The sequence below is a fragment of the Aegilops tauschii genome, chromosome 1 (genome assembly GCF_002575655.3).
Source record: "Aegilops tauschii subsp. strangulata cultivar AL8/78 chromosome 1, Aet v6.0, whole genome shotgun sequence".
In the NCBI taxonomy this organism is placed as follows: Eukaryota; Viridiplantae; Streptophyta; class Magnoliopsida; order Poales; family Poaceae; genus Aegilops; species Aegilops tauschii.
Genome location: NC_053035.3, coordinates 264,959,588 through 264,984,084, shown reverse-complemented (window position 1 = coordinate 264,984,084; position 24,497 = coordinate 264,959,588). Strand labels below are relative to the sequence as shown.

Here is a 24,497-nt window from a genome sequence, read left to right as displayed (position 1 = left end):
AATCATCATGATATCTGGTTTCATGAGTCTCTAGTTGATAATACCTTATTAATTTTCGTGCGGGGGTGGGGGTGAGGGGGGAGTTGATGAAATATCCGCTTGGTAACTTTTTGTATGAATAGCATGGTAACTCGCACATCATAGACCTGATAACTCGCATATCACCGACCTGATAACTTATATAACTCAGTCCTGATAACTTTGGCGTAGGGGTGGGTGTTGATGAAATATCCCCCGGTAACTTTTGGTTTGAATAGCATGGTAACTCATACATCGGAGACCTGATAACTTATGCGACCCGGTCCTGATAACTTTGGCGAATATAGGTGATGAAATATACCTCCGATAACTTTTATGTGAATATCACGGTAACTCACACATCGCTGACCTGATAACTTATGTACCTAGGTCTTGGTAAATTTGGCTACCGGGTGGAGGGAGGCACGTTGATGAAATACCCCTCGGTTATTTTTTGTGCGAATAGCTTGATAACTCACACATCGCGGGCCTGATAATTTTGGAGAGAAAAAGATGTTGGAAACAAATCTTGATGCTAGTAGTTTCTATATTGTAGTTTTATAGCCTAGAAATTCATGATAAAGCTGAGAATGGAACTCAAGACTTCAATATTGAGATCTTAACACAATAGCCAACTCACCCACTACTTTGGCTCCTGACAAGTTCAAATAAAATACCACTTTTTTACCATCCAAAATGAAAAAATTGTTAAAATATACCCGTTGTAGCTTCTATGTAAATAAGATGACAACTTACGTACAATTAACCTGATAGCTTACATATAAACGCATTGATAACTTTTCACCATGGGCGAAAAGTTCTAGAAATATGCCCTGATAACCTAGTGCAAATAGCATGGTAATTTATGCACCAGACACCCGATAACTTACATACAACACATTTGATAACTTTTTACCCATGTGAAAAACGTTACTGAAACAAGTTATCGTGCTTCTCATATTATAGTTATCAGGCTTATCATAGTATAGTTATTAGGTTGCTCAAGTCATAGTTATCACGCTGGTCATGCCAAAGTTACCAAGCAAAAAAAAAAGTATTATCACTGATATGACAGAAAAATGAAAGGTTCAAGTAACCTTGTTTATATACAATAGACAGCAACAGAAGGTGGCTTAGTTGGTTATTGGGCTCAAAGTCTAATAAATAGACTTGGGTTCAAGTCCCCTTTCTAGCATTTTTATTTTCTTTTCATATTGTGTAGCCAAAAACCAGAAAAAATCACTAGCCATTTACTATTGGTGTATATGGTTTTCGAGAGAAGAAAGAAAATCAGTGGAATCAAGCGTGCAGGTCACGAGAGAAAGCTGGGTTACGATCTGTTGCTTATTTTTAACCTAGTCTAAATCTCCGTATGTCGTGGAGAAGTTTGTGTTCCACGTCCTATCCTTCCCATGTCCGTGAGCTCCGAGAAGTGAGGTCCACGATCAACGTGGATGGGCCGGTCTTGTGGTCGTTGCGGTCAGGCAAGAACACTGCAGACGGCGTGACCGACGCGGAGCTGGCGACGTAGGCAGCAACATTCCCATCCATGATCGCCTGCATCGCCTTTGCGTGTGCCTCCGCATCGATCTTCGTGAACAGGGTTTTAGTCACTGCCCGCAGGACGGGCAGCCGCTATCGCTCGTGGCGGATGTCTGACTGGTACAGCGTCCCCTGCTCATCCAGGAAGCCTGAAGTCTCCGCGACCATGGCCACGACGGCATCCTCGTTCGTCTGCTTGACGATGATTTGTCCCTCCCCGAGCCAGTGCTGCTCGAGAAGCCGAAGGTTGTATCGCTGCTCCTCTTGCAACATTGTAGGTTGTGTCGGCTCCTCCTCCGTCGCCATGACGGAGTCGTAATGCGCATGCACCATGATGAAGCTGACAACCCGCACGGGAACGGGTGAGGGCTTGGCCTCATCATCATATGCCTCCTGCATCGTGTGGTCATCATCCTCTTCCTCCAAGCTCTCCTCCAGTGAGCTCGAAGGCAGTCCAGCCTCTATGTGCCACGCACGCCGGGCCTGCCAGTTGTTAGCAAGGACCGCCTTCTCGTGCTTCTGCGCCGATGAGAGCCGCTTCCACGGCACTCTGCCAGTCGCCATCACTGCGCTAGCGGTCATGGATGAAAGGAGGAAGGAGAAGCGGAGGTGGTGCAGTTTGGGTTGTGTGCAACCGTGTTTATATAGTGGGCGTCCATCAGGCGAAGCAGCGGTTTGAATGCGGGCAGTGAGTTTCTCGGATGGTGCACCTGTTCTATGCCGGGTAGCCGGCTTCCATGCAGTAGGAAGTAGTCTCGTCGCCCCGTGTGGTCACATTGCTCTGCGACGGCATTGAACGTGGCGTGGAGAGCGAGCGAGCGGACACAGTGTCGGCGGTGCTCTTCACCAGTGTGTCCCTTCAATGTCCGGCATGTTGCAGAGCGGTCATATTCACTCTAAACCAGCATGAATGTGGCGCGGGACGATTGGAGCGGTCGCACAGGAGAGGCGAGTGTCTGCACGGGAGAGGGGTTTTGAGTGGGACCGTTTGCCAGACACATACGTGGCGGAGGTCCAGACAGAAAGCTCCCCTTGATTTGGGTCTGATTTGCGATAAAACTGACCGCAGATGTTGTCCATGGACAAATACGCATTGAATGACAAAGTGCGTATGAACAGCTGTCTAAACGTTTTGTGGGCTATTTGAGGGTCCTTCTTGAAGATGTTCGGTCTCTTTTTTAGGAAAAGATCGCAATCGCCAGGTGCCTTTTGTTCGCTACCCTTTTTAGCAACCTCCAGCTCGTGTTAGCTACCAACTGCGTCCTACAATTATCAAACCAACGGTTATATATATCTTTGCCAGTGATGGTTTCCGTACCTAAATAAAGTTTTCAATGATCCCGGTTGCCAGAAGCGTGGCGTTTGTCGGCTTGTCCGCGCCGAACGCTTTACAGACCTTTTCTGATGATTAATAAGTTTCAGCCCTCCAGGGGTTGTTAGGCACAATTCAGTTCTATGCGACCAACAATGTCACACTATCAAACCATGCTGTTTATTCCCCAGCAGAGAACAACACATAGTACCACATATGTACCTGCAGGGACAAATTACAACTCAATACATCACACTTCGCGCACAAACACAAACACAAAAAGAACTATAGGTGGGAAAGCCAGCAGCACCACAAATATCTTCTCTCCTTTTTTGGTTCATCCAAATCCTATACTATACCGGGAACACGACATGATAGAAATCTGTTCACGCTTTCTGTAAACACCACAAGCTGATCAGGGACATAGCATTGGCAGTGTTATGCTTGTCCCTCTAATGGGGGGTGACAAGCATCAAGTGGCCGGCACCAGGGACCTCCAAACAACCGCACACACCAGGGGTAGGCACCATGCTGTTCTGAACAGAACCATCCCTCCCAAGTACGCTGATCAGATAGAAGGCTCTATAGCACATCCGATACCAGCCAAAGAACAGGCGAAACGAAGAGAAGCGCAGTGGGCTGCAGACCAGATAGGCTTTACATTCCTTGGATAAATGTCACCGTCTGGCACTTTCGGTCATCAAGCACGAATGTACATCGCTGGAGTTATATGTGCCTGTCTGTCAGCGAGGCTGTTCTGGATGCAGAGGTAAAAAGATGAAGAAAGTTGCCGGTTGTACAGGTGTGAATTTCCAGGCAGATATAGGGCTGCAGGGTGATGTATTTACAGTTACTGTACAGTGTTTTTGGCTGGCCTGCCGATCAAACGACTTTGCTGAGGTAGCAAACTGCACCGGACCTGCCCCTTGACATGGAGTAGCTCCCCATCAATACCACACCCATCATGTGTATTCGGGCCTGCCTTAAGTCTCACGGATCGTACCTGAAAATAAGCACAGCAGTTTGTCAAATGAATGAAACTAGAATTGGATAATTGTTTCCGTCATGATGAGTAAAACTGGATGCTCAACAAAGAGGAGCCAAATCCCACCTTTACATATTCCACATTCGGAAGAGAAATGTGTTTTCCAAACTGCAAAAGCACCAAAAACCTTAATAACCTTAGCCTCCCACTTCCACCAACCAGCAGCAGGTCCAGACAGTTGTCGTCATATTCAGCCTTGGGAGCAACAATCTGGGAACTTAAACTCTGCACGGTCTTGCATGAATGGTTGCATACCAATACACCGAGATAGCGCCCTTTCCTAATGACCCATCTTTCATCTAAGCTTGGGACTAGTTCCTTAGTCAGACCAAGCTCAATGTCATCTGATGGACCATGTAGCTCGATAGGAGTTTCAGGTTCCCAATTAGGTTGATTATCCCATTTAGGCTCCATATCCCACTTGGGTCCTGTATCCCACGCAGGTCCAGGATCTGAAATTGTGGATGATGTGTCTTCTTTATCATGTGTTGTGGTGCCCTTAGAAGATTTAGTGTCATTTGTAGCAGTCAAACCTGGCCACGCTTTTTCTGTCCTTGACTTTGATTTGGATCTACGCCAGCTGGGAGTTGATGCCTGAGGATGGAGCGATTCTTCTGGTTCTTTGAAAGTACTTGTCCTCCCTAATGACTGGCGTTTTGATTTCGGATCAAGTGCACGCACAAGTTCAGATGGTTCATTATTAGCACGTGGACTAGAAACTTCTGGTTCTCCCCCAGACATTATGCTCGTAGACATGATTGAATCAATGCTAGACAAACTTGAGGCGCGTGGTAAACATTCTGCTCTCGACCTCTGAACTACATCGTCATAGAGGTCTGACGTATCAACCTTTTCTTGTCCCTCCACAATTTTATGCCCAGCACCATCAACATCTGCTGCTGGAAGATACTCCAATTCAAAACTGTACTTTGGCAAGCACAGGAATTTCAGAAAACCAGCAACAATGTAACGGAGAGGACCAAAACGCTTCTGGTATTTCTCTGAGAGCTCAAGAACTGCAGCATATAAATGGAAACTCACTTTAGTTCAAGAAGCTAATTTATATTTTAAAAATAAGAGAAAATTTCCTGAAAATTCAAGTATGTGGTACCATCACTAACAAAGCCAAAATACGAGACTGTTGTGCCAAAATGCGTAGTCCCACTCTGAATCCATTCAACAGAAAAAACATCAATAGGTGTAAAACCTCCCTGCAACGAACAAACAATTTAATGAATATTATTACTTTGACTAGACATTATATGAAAAAACATAGACAATAAAGTTGCAAGCACAATAATTGATGGTATCGACACTAAACAATTCAAATAAGAATAGGGTAGCATCTCTTAGATGAAACTACATAGTCAATAGCAAACATGACATACAGGTACAACATATTTTCACTTTGTTGGCGTCAGTGTTAAGACATGGTTGGGTGTTGCTGGCAACATGACAATAACACAGTAATGCAGAATCGAAAGAAAGCTACATCGAGGAGCGTTATGGTCATATTAAGAGTGGAGCTGTGCTGTATTTTTGTGTGGGTCCATGGTGGAGGGATCTCAGGGAAGCCTAATGAACAATTACAAAGAAGTAACTCGCATGTGACCATGTGAGGAAGATGTACTGTCTAGCGGTCGCTACCTGCCCCATATAAAAAACATGAGAAAAGATGTATGATAAGAAAGACTCAACAATAGGACACGCTATAGTCACGTGAATTTGGGATGAAGCTTCCAACAGAACAGCTAACATTAGGGCAGTGACATACAGGCCCAGACAAATGGAACCATAGGGAGGGCAGACAATTACAAATGAAAGAAGAATATTTATTTGTAAAAGAAAAGAAACAGAAACAGAAAGATATTTGGATACTGGCGTTTCAGTGTACAAGCACCATTAACCACAATTGATTAAATTGTTTTACATCAGGGAGCTGAATCCCTAAAGGTGTATCTATGAACATAATCCTACCCAACATGATGAGTAACATTTAGGTTCTTTAATAACTCTTACTTCTTAAAATGTGATGTCAACAAATTATATGCAAAGTTGCAAAGAGGAGTGAAAACATACATAGAAAACCGTCAGTAAAACTGAACAAATGAAATGTTATTTACCCTGACAATGGACAATGCTGCAGAAATTGGATCTTTAACACCCAAGACTGTCCAAACAAGTGAGTTATCAGATCCTGCAGGTATTATACCAATTGGAAGAGAGCCTGCCTCAATTTGATCATCTCTGCACAGAAGACCATTGAGTACCTACGGAATAAGTTGATTGTTGCATCAGGACCTGTAGTAGCACTTAGCACACAAATATCTATTTTCACAACAGGGAGAGGATGAGTTCGGGAAACTACCAAACAAACAGGCTCCTTGAGTGCTCATGGAAATAGAAAGGTTAGACAGTAGTAAACATACATGACCCTCAAATGTTAAAGATTAGTATTTAGTTGGTAGTACTGCTGAAACAATTTAAACCTTCTGAGTATCCAAAACCCAGCAACTTTGTTCAATGAACTCAAAATTGTTGTGGCATAGCAAAGTAGAGAATATGGTGTATGCAAACTTTTTATGTCCCTAGATAAAACCCCTGAACCTAGTAATTACCAATCGAGTGGGTGAAGTTAGGGAGCTAAAACATTGGTAACAAAATAAAGGTGCAGAATTTCTTTCAGGGTATTGTGACAACCTCTTCGTTGTAGCTATTACTAATAAGAGTGTGGATTTTGTACATTCTGTGGACTATAACCCCCCCCCCCCCCCCCCCACCACCACCACCACCACACACACACACACACACACACCATCCGCTGTGAGCTTTGAGATGTGCATAGTTTATGTCTCAAAACTATGTGACACTGTCCTGGAAAAAGAACTGTACTCTTCCTGATGAATTAATCCATATTTAGCTTGTACTAATCCATTAATATGCATGTCAGGCATTCAAAATTAATTAAAAATTAAGTAGTAGTCGAATCCAGACAACAAATGTGTGAAATCAGTATGTGCTATGGCGGTTGGCGAATATGCTGAAAATATATGAATCCCAAAGCACAAACTGATGCTGTGTGGCCATTGGGGGGAAGTTCGGAAAATTTAGAAAATCCAGATGTATAAGAGTAATAAGACTGACACTAGGATTATCTTTTCTCTTTACTATACCACACTAGACCCCAAAAAACTAACATGACAGAGAGACCAACAAAAAGAATATGCATGGCATTAATATACACTAACCTCGTTAACAATTCCATCGCCACCGACACATACAATTCCTAGAAAGTGCAGGCAAAAAATGATTTAGATGATCAACATAAACTACTAAGGAAAGATGTAAAGATAAATATACCATCTGGACAGGTACTAAAATCAATAGTTGATACAAGAGATTTTGCATGACCAGCATGTGTAGTTTTAATCACTTCCATCTTGAAACCTGCAAGCTGTCTCTAACACTTATTATTATTATTAAACCAGACAAAAGTACTTGAGGCTCTTCTATTTGAATCTGTGAGGTAATGATGCTTCAACTAGTGCCTGAATTTTGGATCCACTACTGTGCTTGATATGGTTAAACTTTGGATGCCTGATGACTACTTTCTTTTTAATAAATATTTAGCCAATGCGGTTTGAACATTAAAAAAAACATATGCATAAACGAGCATCACCTATAAACTTTTTATATATAACTGAATGGCAAAATGTCAAAGATGTACAGAAATGGCATTCCTAACAAATTCAGCATCCTAGAACTGAGTAACTGACATAAGAAGTCAATATAGATGTCAAAGGCCATGGAGCCGACATGACATGGATCAAAATGTTTGCAGAACCGTGGTCCGAATGTAGGGCCAGGCTAATGACTGGAATCAAAGGTAAAATCAGGCTAGTGATTGAGAGAGGGATATTAAACTATACAGCATACAAACAAGACTCAATATTACACGTTACTAATCTAAATTACATCAGTTTATTTTATCGTATTGCCTTTTTGCCTTCTACATGCCACCCTAAGTAAAATATATTAAGATCCAGATATTATACATCTTAGTAATTAATATAACCACAAAATGAATTGAATGAGACCAGAAATGAGTTCAACTGAATGTAATGTAAGAAAGTGTTCCCAGTTTACAACAAAAAAAAACCCAAATACAACTTTGCAGTATAAATTTGCAGATTTGCATAAATGACTCATTTTTACACGAATTGTGTCTACTTCAAAAATCTGGTAAAACAATGATTCGATGGCCGGATCTAGATCCGATTACATCAAACAAAAAGGTTTCTACTTAGGATCGTGATCCTAACAACATTGCATTCGACGGTAATCAATGGTATGACTGTGTCGATGTGAGGTACTCCCTCCGTAAATAAATATATTTCTTTATGGAGGGAGTAATTTTCCAATTCATCACTTTGTAGGTTAAACTAAATTGCTCAATACAGGAAGTGGTAAACAAGGAAATCTAAAACACATACATGGAAACATGTTTTCCTTTTTAGATGAGAACACATTTTTAAGTTGGGTGAAGATCATCGTAGCGACCACCGTTGAACATGCGAAATACCTTACTAATCTAATTTTGAAAGCATGCTTAATTGCTTATAAACTGAATTAATATCTTATTTGGCAACCACCCAAGTAGATGTCATCTCGGTATTAACATGCTTCTACTTAGCTAGACATACCTTAAATATGGGCTCCACTTTCCCGTGGAAAACTTTGCTAGATCTACCATGTCCAGATCGAGGATTCAGGATGACAAGTATCTTTGGTGGAGACCGACATTTAACATATGGATCAAGCATGGCATCAAATGGAATGAGTTCAGAAGAATGCTTTTTGCTTGATGCCATGGGGTGTGGTAACAGATTTACATAGCATTGCTGATCTGCAAAACCATTAACCCACCGAAAGGCCTCATGTGGAGCAGTAGATAGGAAACGCAAGTCCTTCTGGATTCTTCTAGGCTTCATAAAGCAGGAAAGTCCATTAGATCTCTTTTCAAGAGGGCATGCATGCACGGTGAAATGCCGAAGCCCAGCATTGTATGATACCTGTGGGTTAAGTTAAACAAGAGCTTATTATTAATGTGATATATGCTTGTGGTAAAACTCAGAAAAACATATATGCCAGTTGCAGACTGAAGTCAATGAGCTAACAACTTACAGATACAATGTCCTCGAGCTTAAGGATGTTAGAGCCCCATACTAAGGCTTCAGTGGTGAGCCTAGCATCAAAACAATTACCACTAGACCCTGATCCCGACTGTTCACCTGAAACGCTTCTGCCTTTGTTATCTAACGTAAGCTTCCCAGAACAAACTTCGTATCCTAGCAAATCAGACTTCTCATCTTCAATTCGGTTATCGTGAGTGCTCCCCTTTTCTGGATCTTTGCTTGCACCTTCTACATTTTTTTGCTTTAAGAACTTAGTATTGCTTGTTTCTGGAAATACAGGAGAAGGATCTTGCTCTGCTGCAGTTGGAGATCGCCTGCTATTTGTACGACGAAGCACTTTATGGATCAGTCCCCTTGGTGAAGTAAGATTCTGCTCATGATGGTCAGACTTCTGCATCTCTTTCTTCTAAAAGTAAATCCAGTACAAGCATAGCATTGGAGCTACATGTTAGGAAATGCCTACGACAATAAAGGCATCACTCCACAAAGCTCATGTGAAGCCACTTATGACTGAGCCTGCAGAATACATGTAACAGAACATCAAACAGATAGTAATAGAACAGATGTGTGCCTTAGTATGTTGTATAAGAAACAACTGGCAAATAACTGATCAAAGTGCAATAAACTCCCCCTGCCCCCCCCCCCACCCCCCTCGAGTGCCCCTCCCCTCCCCCTGCCGCCACCGGTGCCCCCCGCCGGGCAAAGCCCGGGCAGTTCCGGCGGCGGTGGGACCTTTCTCCCCAGCGGCTTCCCCCTCGAGCGTGGGCTCGGCGAGGCTGACGGAGCGGAGCTTCACTGGACCTGGTGTGGCGAGCACGCGAGCAGCGTGGTGTGACCCTGTGGGGACGTGGCTGCGGCTACTTGGCTGTGCCCCAGCGGATCCTGGCGGCGGAGGCTGCAGGCTGGCGCGTTGGCAGCCATGGTCGACGGCGGCGAGGTGCGGGTGGCAGATCCCTGTGATGGCGCCACTAGCTCTGCTCGACGCGTCCCCCTGCGATGGCTGGCCTGGTTTGGCAGCCACCCGGCGGCTGTTGCACTGCGCTGGCCGGTGCTCCCGTACTTCGACGGTGATGATAAGTGGCTTCCTTCTCGGTGCTGGTGGTCTCCGGTGATCTGCTTCCCTGTCTCCTGTCTGCCCTTGCATCGGTGGTCTTTGAGGGGTCTGTGGTCTTGGGCCAGGGCGAAATCCCTGCGCGGCGACGGCCTGCGCTGACAACGGCGACACCTGAGGATGCTGTTACCTCCATGGAGGCGCTGTCAAGGCCCTGACTGGCCCCTCCTCGAGCACTGGGGGAAACCCTTAGTCAGGCAGCGGTAGCGTCTCATCGCCGTCCCCTTCTTGAAGGCGCTGCATGGGTTGCACATGGAGTCCCCGATGCGGCAGCTGGAGATGGTGACCTCCCCGGTCTTTCCGGCGAGGCTTGTTGGCGATGCATTGCTGTGATGTGGGCTGCAGCATAGGGCGTGGGCGTCTAGGGCGCAATGTATGCCGGCGCTGGCGTGTCCAAGACGATGGCTTCGCTAGTTCCGTCCAGATCCTGCCATCCGCCTGCCAATTCTCCTAGGCACAGGGGTGGAAGGTACGTTGGCCCAGGCAGCCCTGGAAATGTGGCCTTCTTTGGAGGCGCCTGCCACCTGGCAATGGCTGTGACGCGGCCTTGACGCTCTGAGTCTAGCTTCCTCACCATTCATGGTTAGAGGCTGGACAAGGTGAGACCTTTCGTCGTTGCTGTCTGTAGGTGGTGGCACCTCCTCACCTGCTCATTTGGTGAGGACGGTGGTGTGTGTGTGTGTGTCCCTCCTGCTGGGAGGTTGTACCTGTACCTGTATTCTCTTCCTGTTCAATGAAATGAAACGCAAAGTCTTTTGCGTTTTCTCGAAGAAAAAAAAGCACAATAAACTAGGAGTCCAGAAAAGTACATAGGCCAGCTACCTAGTAGTCACTGGTGGGTTACATACCAACATATACAGATCTAAAGAAATTACGCCACCCTCCCTGAACTATGCCAGATATACAAATATTTATAAATGAAACTGGAACGCTGCAAAAGAATATTTAACTTAGCATCTGGAATTTATCTCCAACATAATAAACATGCTCCTGGTTTGCATACTCACCAGGTTTGCGTGTTAGTCAATGTAGTGCCTTCCTACAGCACAGTAACATACTGAAACTAAACAGTCAACTGGGAAGCGATAACTTCTAGACAAACCGGTACATACAGGTAAGTATGTAACGAACTGGGTAATATAATCTAGACTATGAAGGGTGAAAATCATCAAATACCAATTGCATGCTCCTGGTTTGACCAATGAAGCCTGGACATTTCATAATCCTACCTGAAGTGTCATGATTCATAAATATAATACTGGAAGCCATGCTGCATGTCTGGAAAGGCCAAGGCTACAAACAGCTGGGGAATGCTTCTAAGGATCCCTAACCAATAGATAGCGACTAAGGAAAAGACTACAAAGCAACCTAAGGGAACATCATGTTAGGTACAACATAGGCTGGTTATTGAAAAATATATAAAAGGTGAAAAACTCTGTCTACCTAACTTGAGCAATCTGAATGCAAAAGCTTTTGGAAGGTACCAAGCAACTTCTAACAAAGTGTGCCCCATTCCAGCTTTAAAGCTGTCACTAGCAGCTCTGGTAAAGGACAGGCAGCTGAAGTTGATCCAACCGCAGCCAAAATCTAATGTCACAGTTCAAAGCTCATAAGTAAAAATAATAATCCCCTGCTTAGCTAAAAATAATAAACCCATACAGCTTTGCGATAAAATCTCGCGGCAATACATAATTCCACACAGCAGGAACAAAAGGATTTTCCCAGACCACTAGCAGTAATTTCCTAGCTCGATTGAAATTGAAGGGCGTCTTAGTCTTACTTCTGAATAAAACTACTTCAAATTTTTCCCAATTCGACCATGCAGACATTAACAGGGACGGATCTAGATGGGCGCACATAGAATTTGTGGAGGCCAGTGAGGTTTAACCAATCGCTGGATTGCAAAAAAGCTCGTACCTCGAAAACCAATGGCCAAAATTGCAGACGGGGTCCAGACGGCAGGGTCGCGACGAGGTGGAACGGGGACGGCGATGGCGGCGAAACGCGTGAGAAGCGGAGGGGTTGCGGGGGTGAGGCGGAGGGGTGGCGATGAGCTACGGCACGGCGGCAGCTCTAGGGCTGGGCACAGCGGTCGGGTTGGAGCTTGGGTAGGTCGGGACTAGGGAGAGGACGAAGAAGAGGAAAGAATGGTGTACAGGACGGTGGAGAGGAAACCGTGGAGCAGGTCGATTTTGACTCCGGGCGCCTGGAGCAGCTATTTGATTCGGAAAGAAACAAGAAATGGTAAGGTGTTTTATTTTGGAACTTGGACTTTTTTTAGGGCATGTACATTTTGTAATTACTTCCTTTGAGACATGAAAAATCAGTTTTGCTAAGTCTCTGTCTCGATAGTAACTTCCTTTGATTTTGCATGGAGATTCATGCAAAAAAAAATTGTTTTTTTTCTTCTTACATACTAATATATCACTTGACTTAGACTTGGTTAAATCTTAGTCGATTGAGACCTAGCCACACACGTGAATAATATATAAGAAAATGTGAGGTGGGTATATGACATGTATATTTCAAAGCTTCGGTTCAACATTCGAGTTAAAAACTAGGTTAGGTTCAATATGGACTGGAGTATTGTGATAGTATCATAATTAGTTTTTAACTCAGCCTCTTTCCCCCGACCTTCTCGCAACCAAGCGCAGAGGCCCTCGGTGATACCACGGTTCCTATCAAGCACGCCATCATCAGCCCTCAGCAACTCCTGACCGGAACGTGCTTCCGTGCACTTCACCTCGGACACCTCGGCTGCGTCCCGAGCACGGCTTGCCGCCCTCTAATCGGCGTCAAGACGCCCTTGCAACTCCTGAAATTGCTTGTTTGTTGTTTCCAGATAAAACAATTGTCAGAGCAAAACTCTCAACGAACTCACCGCACACAAGACAGAGACACTGTGGACTTACAACAAACATCTGCGAGCGACCTCCATAAGTGCGCAACTCACTCCTGTTTCGCCACCAACCATTGTCTGAGCTCATGGGCACGTGCATCAAGCTCCGCTCCGCAAGCAACAAGGGACTGTAATGGAACACACGGAGCCTCAAGCACATTACGGCATAATGTACTTCAGACTCGGGGGCTACTAGGGGAAGGGCAGGGCGCGTTTACCTTAGCTCCGGCCTCCATCGCTAGATCAAGATCCTTCAACGCGACCTACAGAGCTTGGTTCAAAACTCCACCCTGACGGATAATGATACGTCTCCAATGTACTATAATTTTTTATTGTTTCATGCTATTATATTATCAATCTTGGATACTACTAAATTGAAGTATCTAGGTGACATTAGAGTTGGTTGATGCGTATCATATGGTGTTATTTTAGTATAAACTCTTGGATAGATCGAACGGAAAGAATAACTTTAAGGTGGTTTCGTACCCTACAAACAATTTCTTCTTATGTTCTCCGCTAGATAAGAACTTTGGAGTGATTCTTCATCGCACGTTGAGGGATGGTTATATGATCCAATTTGATTAGCATTGTTGAGAGATTGCACTAGCGAAAGTACGGACCCTACGCCTCATTTTCAAGCATTGCAATACCATTTGTGCTCCGTTTTATCAACTGCTACCTTGTTGTTTTTTATTGTTCCCCTTACAAAAATCAATATCTACTATCATTACTACACTTGTATCGCCACCTCTTCGCCGGACTAGTGCACTTATACAAATTACCATTGTATTTGGTGTGTTGTGGACACAAGAGACTTTTTGTTATTTGGTTGCAGGGTTGTTTGAGAGAGACCATCTTCATCCTATACCTCTCACGGATTGATAAATCTTAGTTCATCCACTTGAGGGAAAATTGCTACTGTCCTACAAAACTCTGCGCTTGGAGGCCCAACACGAGTCTACAAGAATAAAGTTGCATAGTAGACATAAAGCTCTTTTCTGGCACCGTTGCCCGGGAGGTGAGTGCTTGAAGGTATATCTTTAGATCTTGCAATCGAATATTTTAGTTTCTTGTTTTATCACTAGTTTCGTTTAAAAAATAAAACTACAAAAAAATGGAATTGAGGTTGCATCATATTATTCATCTTTATAATGTCTTTCGTGAAAATGATGGAAAGGAAAATTGTGCTCAATTGATAGAAGAAGAGTTCTATAAAATATTTGACAAAAAATCTTTGAATGGTGAGCATGATTTCAATGTTGTTGGTATGAACTCTTTGAATATCCATGATGCTAACAATATGCAAAGCCATAAGCTTGGGGATGCTATGTTTGATGAGGATGATATTTTAGCCCCCCAAGATTTGATATGCAAATTCGTTATAATGATTGCATGCTTCCTATTTATGATGATTATAATGATGAAAATGGATTTGAAGAGGTCATGACTTTATTTAGTGATGAATCCACTACTTTGGAAGAGGTTTCAATTGACTATGATAAAAAAGTTGCTACCTATGATGATTATGGTCATGACATGTATGCTATATTGAATAATGATAACCATGAAATTTGTCATCATGCTTCTAATTTTCAATCTCATGATAGTTATTTTGTTGAGTTTGCTCTCACTACTATTCATGAGAACAAATTTGCATATGTGGAGAGTAATAAAATTTCTATGCTTGTGGATCATGAAAATAATGCTTTATGTGATGGTTATATTGTTGAATTCATTCATGATGCTACTGAAAATTATTATGAGAGGGGAACATATGCTTTTACATATCTCAATAATATCAAGTTTCCTCTCTTTATGTTGAAAGTTTTGAAGTTGCACTTGTTTTGCCTTCCTATGCTAGTTGATTCTTGTTCCCATAAATTGTTTGCTCATAAAATCCCTATGCATAGGAAGTGGGTTAGACTTAAATGTTCTTGCCATGTGATTCATGATGCTCTTTTTATGTTTCAATTCTTATCTTTTATGTGAGCATCATTGAAATCATCATGCCTAGTTTCAAAGGCATTAAAGAAAAGCGCTTGTTGGGAGACAACCCAACACTTTTACCTACTATTTTTGTGTGTTCACATGATTAGGATACTGTAGTAATCATGTTTTGTAGCCTTTGTTTCAATAAAGTGCGAAGTAAAGCCTTTGGGATAGTGTGGATGATAGTTGACTTGATTCTGTGCAAAAAACAGAAACTTTTGATTCCGGAAACAGAGTTGTTTAAATTCACTGGAACGTGATAAAATTCTGAATATTTTACAGATGATTCATATACAATTTTTCTACGTTGTCCTAATTTTTCAGAATTTTGGAGTAGTAGAAGTATGGTAGTTGTCCAGATCATTATAGACTGTTCTGTTTTTGACATATTCTGTTTTCAATGCATAGTTTGCTTGTTTCCTAGTTTCTATGGCCTGTATTGCTATATAAATTGTGGAAATGATAAGGTAAAGTAGGAATTGTGTGAGAACAATTATTAACCTTATCTTGATAGTACCAAAGTGAATGATTTGTCTTTATCATACTAACCTATCTTACGAAGTTTCGTTAAGTTTTGTGTGATTGAAGTTTTCAAGTTTTGGATGAGATATCGATATGAGGAGAATAAGGAGTGACAAGATCCTAAGCTTGGGGATACCCAAGGCACCCCCAAGGTAATATTCAAGGAATATCCAAGCAACTAAGCTTGGGGATGCCCCGGAAGGCATCCACTCTTTCGTCTCCAACATTATCGGTAACCTTACTTGGAGCTATGTTTTCATTCGTCACATGATGTGTGTTTTGCTTGGCGCGTCATTTTATTTTGTTTGTATTTGCTTGCTGTTATTTAGAATAATGTTTTGCATCTTTTATTTCAATAAAAATGAGGATAGCCTTTACCATGCTTATCTTGCAAGTCTACGTGTTGCTGTTTCAAAACAGAAAGTTTATCGTTGTTGCAAAAATTCCCGAGAAAAGTCAGAATATGATAAAATGTTGAATTTTTTTTGCACAATAAGCTATGGTGAATTTTCTAAACTTTTAGAAATTCTGGATTTACATAAGTATGAATGTTCTTGCATTATTTACATATTGTACTGTTTTGGCATATTGCTATTATGGTTGCATTGTTTGCATATGTTTGCTTCTTTAATGATTCTATTTGAGGATAGGAGTATTAAATATGCAGAGGCATTTAGTATGCAATGTTAAATAATAATTTTAGTGATTTTCTACAGTAGATAATGATAAGGCTATTGCATTGATTTATACTAACTTATCTCACGAGTTCTTGTTGAGTTTTGTGTGGATGAAGTTTTTAAGATTTAGGAAAACCGTGCTATAAAAGGAATTAAGGAGACACAAAAGCTCAAGCTTGGGGATGCCCGAGGCATCCCAAGATAATATTCCAAGAAGTCTCAAGCATCTAAACTTGGGGATGCCTCGGTAGGCATCCCACCTTTCCTCTTCGACAATTATCGGTTAGTATCGGTTGAGCCTAAGTTTTTGCTTCTTCACATGATGTGTGCTATTCTTATAATGTCATTTTGTTTTGTTTTACTTGTTGTTTTAATAAAATACTTAGATCTGAAAGTTTTTAAATAAAAGAGAGTCCTCACATAGCTACCTATTTACTTAACTACTCGCTTGATCTTCAGTTATATCTTTTTGGAGTAGTTTGTCTTTTGCTCTAGTGCTTCACTTATATATTTTTGAGCACGATGTGATTTAATATTTTTGACGAAATGCTCTCATGCTTCATTAGGTTTATTTGAGAGTTAGTAAATTTTTGAAGAAATTCTCTCATGCTTCAATTATATTATTTTGAGAGAAGAAAAATGTATGCTCATGTTCTTCACTTAAATTTATTTGAGCTTGTCAAAAGCAATTGCAATATATGAAACTAGTTCCAAAGTGATAGATATTCAAGAGGGATATAATAAAAACTTTCATAAATATCATTGGACAAAATAAACTTGATTCTTTGTAACAGTTTTGCGATATGGAGATAATAATATGTGAGTCATGTTGGTGAGTAATTATGCTTTAGTAAGAATATTGGTGTTAAGGTTTGTGATTCCCTATGCAAGCACGAAAGTAAATAGTTATGCAATGAAATTACATCCTACTTATGGTGCATTATTTGGTGTTAGTTATGCTTAATGCTCGCTTATGTGATTTTTCGTTTCTTGGTTGGTTGCTTCTCAACCTATTTGCTAGCCTCCACTTCTACTAAGTAGAAATACTACTTGTGCATCCAAAATTCTTAAACGTAGTTTTGCCATATGAGTTCACCATACCTACCTATATGAGGTATTTCCGTGTTGTTCTAAGCAAATTTGTATGTGCCATCTCTAATTTTCAAAATAAATTTCCTTTTTGTGTGCTCGTACCGCTCATGAAACAGTAGGGGGTGGCTGATATGTTTCCATGCTAGATGTGTTATTCTCAAGAAGAGTGTTTATTCACTTGTCATTGCACGAGAGTGCGGCAAAGGTAATAGGGATTCCCAGTCCCGAAATGAAAAATGAATTTACTTTGTCATGGCCGTTTTCGGTCTGGGGGCTCGATATCCTTGGCCCTTTCCCCCGAGCTGCCGGGGGCTTTGAATTCTTGTTCGTTGCAATCGACAAGTTTACAAAGTGGCCGAAAGTAGATGTCGTGAGAAAGGTGACTGCTCAGTCAGCTATCAAGTTCTTGAAAGGATTGATGTGCCGTTTTGGGGTCCCTGCACGGATCATCACCGACAACGGCACCCAGTTCATGAGCCGCGCCTTCATGAAATATGTTCATGCCCTCGGAAGCAAGATCTCATTTGCCTCTGTTGCACAACCCAGAAGCAATGGACAAGCTGAGAGGGCGAACGCTGAAGTGCTACGGGGACTCAAGACAAGAACATTTGATAAGCTGCAGAAGTGCGGCAGGCGATGGATCGATGAGCTGCCGGTGGTTCTTTGGTCCCTCAGAACGACACCAAATCGAGCTACCGGGCAGACTCCCTCCTCCCTAGTCTATGGGTCAGAAGCAGTTATCCCCACGGAACTCATTTACGGGTCACCTCGAGCACTTTCCTAGGATGAAGTAGCGCAGGAACAACACTGGTGTGACGACGCTGTGCTTCTCGAGGAGAACCGTCTTCGGGCTGCTACGCGTGCTGCACGCTATGAGCAAGCCTTGCGTCGCTATCACAGCCGCAGGGTTCATGCCCGGTGTTTTGAGGAAGGCGACCTTGTCCTTAGGCGCGTTTAGTCCACCAAGGGTACAAACAAGTTGACGCCAAAGTGGGAAGGCCCTTACCGGGTAGTACGAGTCACCAGACCTGGCGCAGTCCGTCTGGAGACCAAAGATGGCATTCGATTGCAAAACTCATGGAATATTGAGCATCTCCGCAAGTTCTACCCGTAAGGCGCGGCTGTCGGGCCCTGCCCGGTAGCCACCCTTTTGTACAGGCCTTGCCTCAGTTGCATGTAACCCCTTGTAAAAAGCCAGGCGCAGACCCTGAGCAACAGAAAAATGAATGAAGCACTAGGGGGGCCCTGACAATAAGCATATCATGAGCATCGCATGTAGATAAGATTGCATCTGGCATCATTTTCATCTGCATACACTGCAGGCTCCTACCGTGGATTCAGTCCCCAAGAGATGAGAAGACAAGCCAGCACTGCGGTCTCCGGCAAGCCAAATAGATAAGTTCTTCCTTTTATCCATATATACGTGTCCTGTAAGTAAGGTCTTGTGCATGAGAAAACCCTGCTACCCTTTGAAACTTAGTGAAGGAAATATGCCCTAGAGGCAATAATAAAGTTGTTACTTATATTTCCTTATTTCATGATAAATGTTTATTATTCATGCTAGAATTGTATTAACCGAAAACTTGATACATGTGTGGATACATAGACAAAACACCGTGTCCCTAGTAAGCCTCTACTAGACTAGCTCATTAATCAAAGATGGTTAAGTTTCCTAACCATAGACATGTGTTGTCATTTGATGAATGGGATCACATCATTAGGAGAATGATGTGATGGACAAGACCCATCTGTTAGCTTAGCATAATGATCGTTAAGACTTATTGCTATTGCTTTCTTCATGACTTATACATATTCCTTTGACTATGAGATTATGCAACTCCCGGATACCGGAGGAATACCTTGTGTGCTATCAAACGTCACAACGTAGCTGGGTGATTATAAATATGCTCTACAGGTACCTTCGAAGGTGTTTGTTGGGTTGGCATAGATCGAGATTAGGATTTGTCACTCGAATATCGAAGAGGTATCTCTGGGCCCTCTCGGTAATGCACATCATGATAAGCCTTGCAAGCAATGTGACTAATGAGTTAGTTGCGGGATGATGCATTATGGAATGAGTAAAGAGACTTGCCGGTAACGAGATTGAACTAGGTATGAAGATACCGACGATCGAATCTCGGGCAAGTAACATACTGATGACAAAGGGAATGACGTGTGTTGTCATTACAGTTTGACCGATAAAGATCTTCGTAGAATATGCAGGAACCAATATGAGCACCAGGTTCCACTATTGGTTATTGACCGGAGAGGTGTCTCGGTCATGTCTACATAGTTCTCGTACTCGTAGGGTCCGCACGCTTAACGTTCGATGACGATTTGTATTATATGAGTTATGTGATTTGGTGACCGAATGTTGTTCGGAGTCCCGGATGAGATCACAGACATGACGAGGAGTCTCGAAATGTTTGAGAGGTAAAGATTGATATATTGGATGATAATATTCGGACACCGGAAGTGTTTCAGAATGTATCGGGTACATATTAGAGTACCGGGGGGGTTACCGGAACCCCCCGGGGGAAGATATGGGCCATATGGGCCATAGGAGGGAGGCACCCCAGCCCACAAAGGGGTGGCGCGCCCCCCACAGGGAAGGAGGCCAAATAGGACTAGGAGAGGGGGCAGCGCCCCCCTTTCCTTCTCCCCCTCTCTCTCCTTCCCCCTTTCCCCCTCCGGTAAAAGGAAAGGGTGGGCCGAATCCTACTAGGAGCCCAAGTAGGACTCCTCCTACTTGGGGCGTGCCTAGGGACGGCCTCCTCCCCCTCCCTCCTTTATATACATGGGGAGGGGGGCGCCTAGAACACACATCAATTGTTCCAAGCCGTGTGCGGCGCCCCCCTCCACAGTTTACGCCTCCAGTCATATTCACGTAGTGCTTAGGCGAAGCCCTGCGCGGATCACTTCACCATCACCGTCTCGTGCTGACAGAACTCTTCCTCGATACTTTGCTGGATCAAGAGTTCGAGGGACGTCATCGAGCTGAACGTGTGCAAAACTCGGAGGTGCCGTACATTTGGTGCTTGATCTGTTGGATCAAGAAGACGTTCGACTACATCAACCGCGTTAAGTAAATACTTCCGCTTTTGGTCTATGAGGGTACATGGACACACTCTCCCCTTCTCGTTGCTATGCATCTCCTATATAGATCTTGCGTGATTGTAGGATTTTTTTTGAGATTGCATGCTATGTTCCCTAACAGTGGCATCCGAGCCAGGTCTATGCGTAGATGATATGCACGAGTAGAACACAAAGAGTTGTGGGTGGTGATCATCATACTGCTTACCACCAATGTCTTATTTTGATTCGGTGGTATTGTTGGATGAAGTGGCCCGGACCAACCTTACATGACCACGTTCATGAGACCGGTTCCACCGACAGACATGCAACTAGTTTTGCATAAAGGTGGCTGGCAGGTGTCTGTTTCTCCAACTTTAGTTGAATTGAATTTGACTGCGGCCGGTCCTTGTTGAAGGTTAAAACAACAAACTTGATAAATCACCGTTGTCGTTTTGATGCATAGGTAAGAACGGTTCTTACTAGAAGCCCGTAGCAGCCACGTAAAACTTGCAACAACAAAGTAGAGGACGTCTAACTTGTTTTTGCAGGGCATGTTGTGATGTGATATGGTCAAGACATGATGTGATATACGTTTTTGTGTGAGATGATCATGTTTTGTAAAAATTATCGGCAACTAGCTGGAGCCTTATGGTTGTCTCTTTATTGTATGAAATGCATTCGCCATGTAATTGCTTTACTTTATCACTATGCGTTAGCGATAGTTGTAGAAGAAATAGTTGGCAAGACGACAACGACGCTACGATGGAGATCAAGGTGTCAAGCCGGTGGTGACGGAAATCATGACGGTGCTTTGGAGATGGAGATTAAAGGCACAAGATGATGATGGCCATATCATGTCACATATTTTGATTGCATGCGATGTTTATCTTTATGCATCTTATTTTTCTTAGTACAGCGGTAGCATTATAAGATGATCCCTCACTTAAAATTTCAAGGTATAAGTGTTCTCCCTAAGTATGCACCGTTGCGACAGTTTGTCATGCCGAGACACCACGTGATGATCGGGTGTGATAAGCTTTACATTCACATACAACGGGTGCAAGACAGTTTTGCACGTGCGGAATACTCGGGTTAAACTTGACGAGCCTAGCATGTACAGACATGGCCTCAGAACACTGGAGACCGAAAGGTCGAGCATGAATCATATAGTAGATATGATCAACATAGAGATGTTCCCCATTGAAAACTACTCCATATCACGTGATGATCGGACATATGGATCACGTGATCATTTAGATGACTCGAGGGATGTCTATCTAAGTGGGAGTTCCTAAGTAATATGATTAATTGAACTTAATTTATCATGAACTTAGTCCTGATAGTTTTTGCATATCTATGTTGTAGATCAATGGCCCGTGCTACCGTTCCCTTGAATTTTAATGGGTTCCTAGAGAAAGCTAAGTTGAAAGATGATGGTAGCAACTACAGGACTGGGTCTGTAACTTGAGGATTATCCTCATTGCTGCACAGAAGAATTATGTCCTTGATGCACTGCTAGGTGGCAAGCCCCCTCCCGCTAATGTAGACTCTTTGAACGTCTGGCAGACGTGGTCTGATGACTACTCTATAGTTCAGTGTGCCATGCTCTATGGCTTAGAATCGGGACTTCAAAGACGTTTTGATCGTCATGGACCATATGAGATGTTCCAGGAGTTGAAGTTAATATTTCAAGCAAATGCCCGAGTTGAGAGATATGAAGTCTCCAACAAGTTCTATACCTCCAAGATGGAGGAGAACAGTTCTATCAGTGAACACATACTCAGAATGTCTAGGTATCATAACCACTTGACTCAGCTGGGAGTTAATCTTCCGGATGATAGTATTATTGACAGAGTTCTTCAATCACTGCCACCAAGCTACAAAGGCTTCGTGATGAACTATAATATGCAAGGGATGGATAAGAAAATTCCCGAGCTCTTCGCTATGCTCAAATCTGCGGAGGTAGAAATCAAGAAAGAGCATCAAGTGTTGATGGTTAACAAGACCACTAGTTTCAAGAAAAAGGGCAAGGGAAATAAGGGGAACTTCAAGAAGAATGGAAAGCAAGTTGTCACTCCCGGGAAGAAGCCCAAGTCTGGACCCAAGCATGAAACTGAGTGCTTCTACTGCAAAGGGACTGGTCACTGGAAGCGGAACTGCCCCAAGTATTTGGCGGATAAGAAGGATGTCAAAGTGAAGAAAGGTATATTTGATGTACATGTTATTGATGTGTACCTTACTAATGCTTGTAGTAGCGCCTGGGTATTTGATACGGGTTCTTTTGCTCATATTTGCAACGCGAAACAAGGGCTATGGATTAAACGAAGATTGGCTAAGGACGAGGTAACGATGCGCGTCAGGAATGGTTCCAAGGTCGATGTGATCACTGTCGGCACGCTACCTCTACATCTACCTTCGGGATTAGTTTTAGACCTGAATAATTGTTATTTGGTGCCAGCGTTGAGCATGAATGATCTTGTTTGCTGCGAGACGGTTATTCATTTAAATCAGAGAATAATGGTTGTTCTATTTATATGAGTAATATCTTTTATGGTCATGCACCCTTGAAGAGTGGTCTATTTTTGTTGAATCTCGATTGTGGTGATACACATATTCATAATATTGATGCAAAAAGATGCAAAGTTGATAATGATAGTGCAACATATTTGTGGCACTGCCGTTTAGGTCATATTGGTGTAAAGTGCATGAAGAAACTCCATTCAGATGGACTTTTGAATCACTTGATTATGAATCATTTGATGCTTGCAAACCATGCCTCATGGGCAAGATGACTAAGACTCCGTTCTCCGGAACAATGGAGCGAGCCATTGACTTATTGGAAATAATACATACCGATGTATGCGGTCCGATGAGTGTTGAAGCTCGCGGTGGGTATCATTATTTTCTAACCTTCACAGATGATTTGAGCAGATATGGGTGTATCTACTTAATGAAACACAAGTCTGAAACATTTGAAAAGTTCAAAGAATTTCAGAGTGAAGTGGAGAATCATCGTAACAAGAAAATAGAGTTTCTACGATCCGATCGCGGAGGCGAATATTTGAGTTACGAGTTTGGCCTTCATTTAAAACAATGTGGGATAGTTTCACAACTCACGCCACCTGGAACACCACAGCGTAATGGTGTGTCCGAACGTTGTAACCGTACTTTATTGGATCTGGTGCGATCTATGATGTCTCTTACTGATTTACCACTCTCATTTTGGGGTTATGCATTAGAGACAACTGCATTCACGTTAAATAGAGCACCATCTAAATCCGTTGAGGTGACACCGTATGAACTATGGTTTGGCAAGAAACCTAAGCTGTCGTTTCTTAAAGTTTGGGGTTGCGATGCATATGTGAAAAAGCTTCAGCCTGATAAGCTCGAACCCAAATCGGAGAAGTGCGCCTTCATAGGATACCTAAAAGAAACTGTTGGGCACACCTTCTATCACAGATCCGAAGGCAAGATCTTTGTTGCTAAGAATGGATCCTTTCTAGAGAAGGAGTTTCTCTCGAAAGAAGTGAGTGGGAGGAAAGTAGAACTTGATGAGGTAGTTGTACCTTCTCTCGAATTGGAAAGTAGCTCATCACAGAAAATCGTTCCCGTGATGCCTACACCAACTAGTGAGGAAGCTAATGATAATGATCATGAAACTTCGGATCAAGTTACTACCCAACCTCGTAGGTCAACTAGAGTACGTTCTGCACCAGAGTGGTACGGTAAACCTGTTCTGGAAGTCATGTTACTAGACCATGACGAACCTACGAACTATGAGGAAGCGATGATGAGCCCAGATTCCGCGAAATGGCTTGAGGCCATGAAATCTGAGATGGGATCCATGTATTATAACAAAGTATGGACTTTGGTTGACTTGCCCGATGATCGGCAAGCCATAGAGAATAAATGGATCTTCAAGAAGAAGACTGACGCTGATGGTAATATTACTGTCTACAAAGCTCGACTTGTTGTGAAAGGTTTTTGACAAGTTCAAGGAATTGACTACGATGAGACCTT

At 42.9% G+C, this 24,497-nt stretch overlaps 1 protein-coding gene and 1 pseudogene across 3 annotated transcripts; both read right to left on the bottom strand.

Annotated features, from left to right (window-relative positions):
- Positions 1-3,030: 3,030 nt before the first annotated feature.
- LOC109778036 (sphingoid long-chain bases kinase 1) lies at positions 3,031-12,449 on the bottom strand. Of its 3 annotated transcripts, XM_020336601.4 has the most exons (10): positions 12,141-12,411; positions 11,708-11,810; positions 9,102-9,628; positions 8,621-8,989; positions 7,278-7,371; positions 7,166-7,203; positions 6,041-6,187; positions 5,029-5,128; positions 3,984-4,933; positions 3,031-3,875 (listed from the first exon to the last, which is right to left on the bottom strand). In XM_020336601.4, the coding sequence occupies exons 3-10, from the start codon at positions 9,507-9,509 to the stop codon at positions 3,723-3,725; spliced, it is 2,259 nt and encodes a 752-aa protein (XP_020192190.1). In that variant the 5' UTR covers positions 9,510-9,628; positions 11,708-11,810; positions 12,141-12,411; the 3' UTR covers positions 3,031-3,722. The 3 variants fall into 3 exon arrangements, with proteins under 3 accessions (XP_020192190.1, XP_020192189.1, XP_020192191.1); XM_020336600.4 differs by lacking the exon at positions 11,708-11,810 and having other exon boundaries at positions 12,141-12,449; XM_020336602.4 differs by lacking the exon at positions 11,708-11,810 and having other exon boundaries at positions 7,278-7,364; positions 8,844-8,989; positions 12,141-12,431.
- Positions 9,603-10,547, bottom strand: LOC123495545 (uncharacterized; annotated as a pseudogene).
- Positions 12,450-24,497: the final 12,048 nt, after the last annotated feature.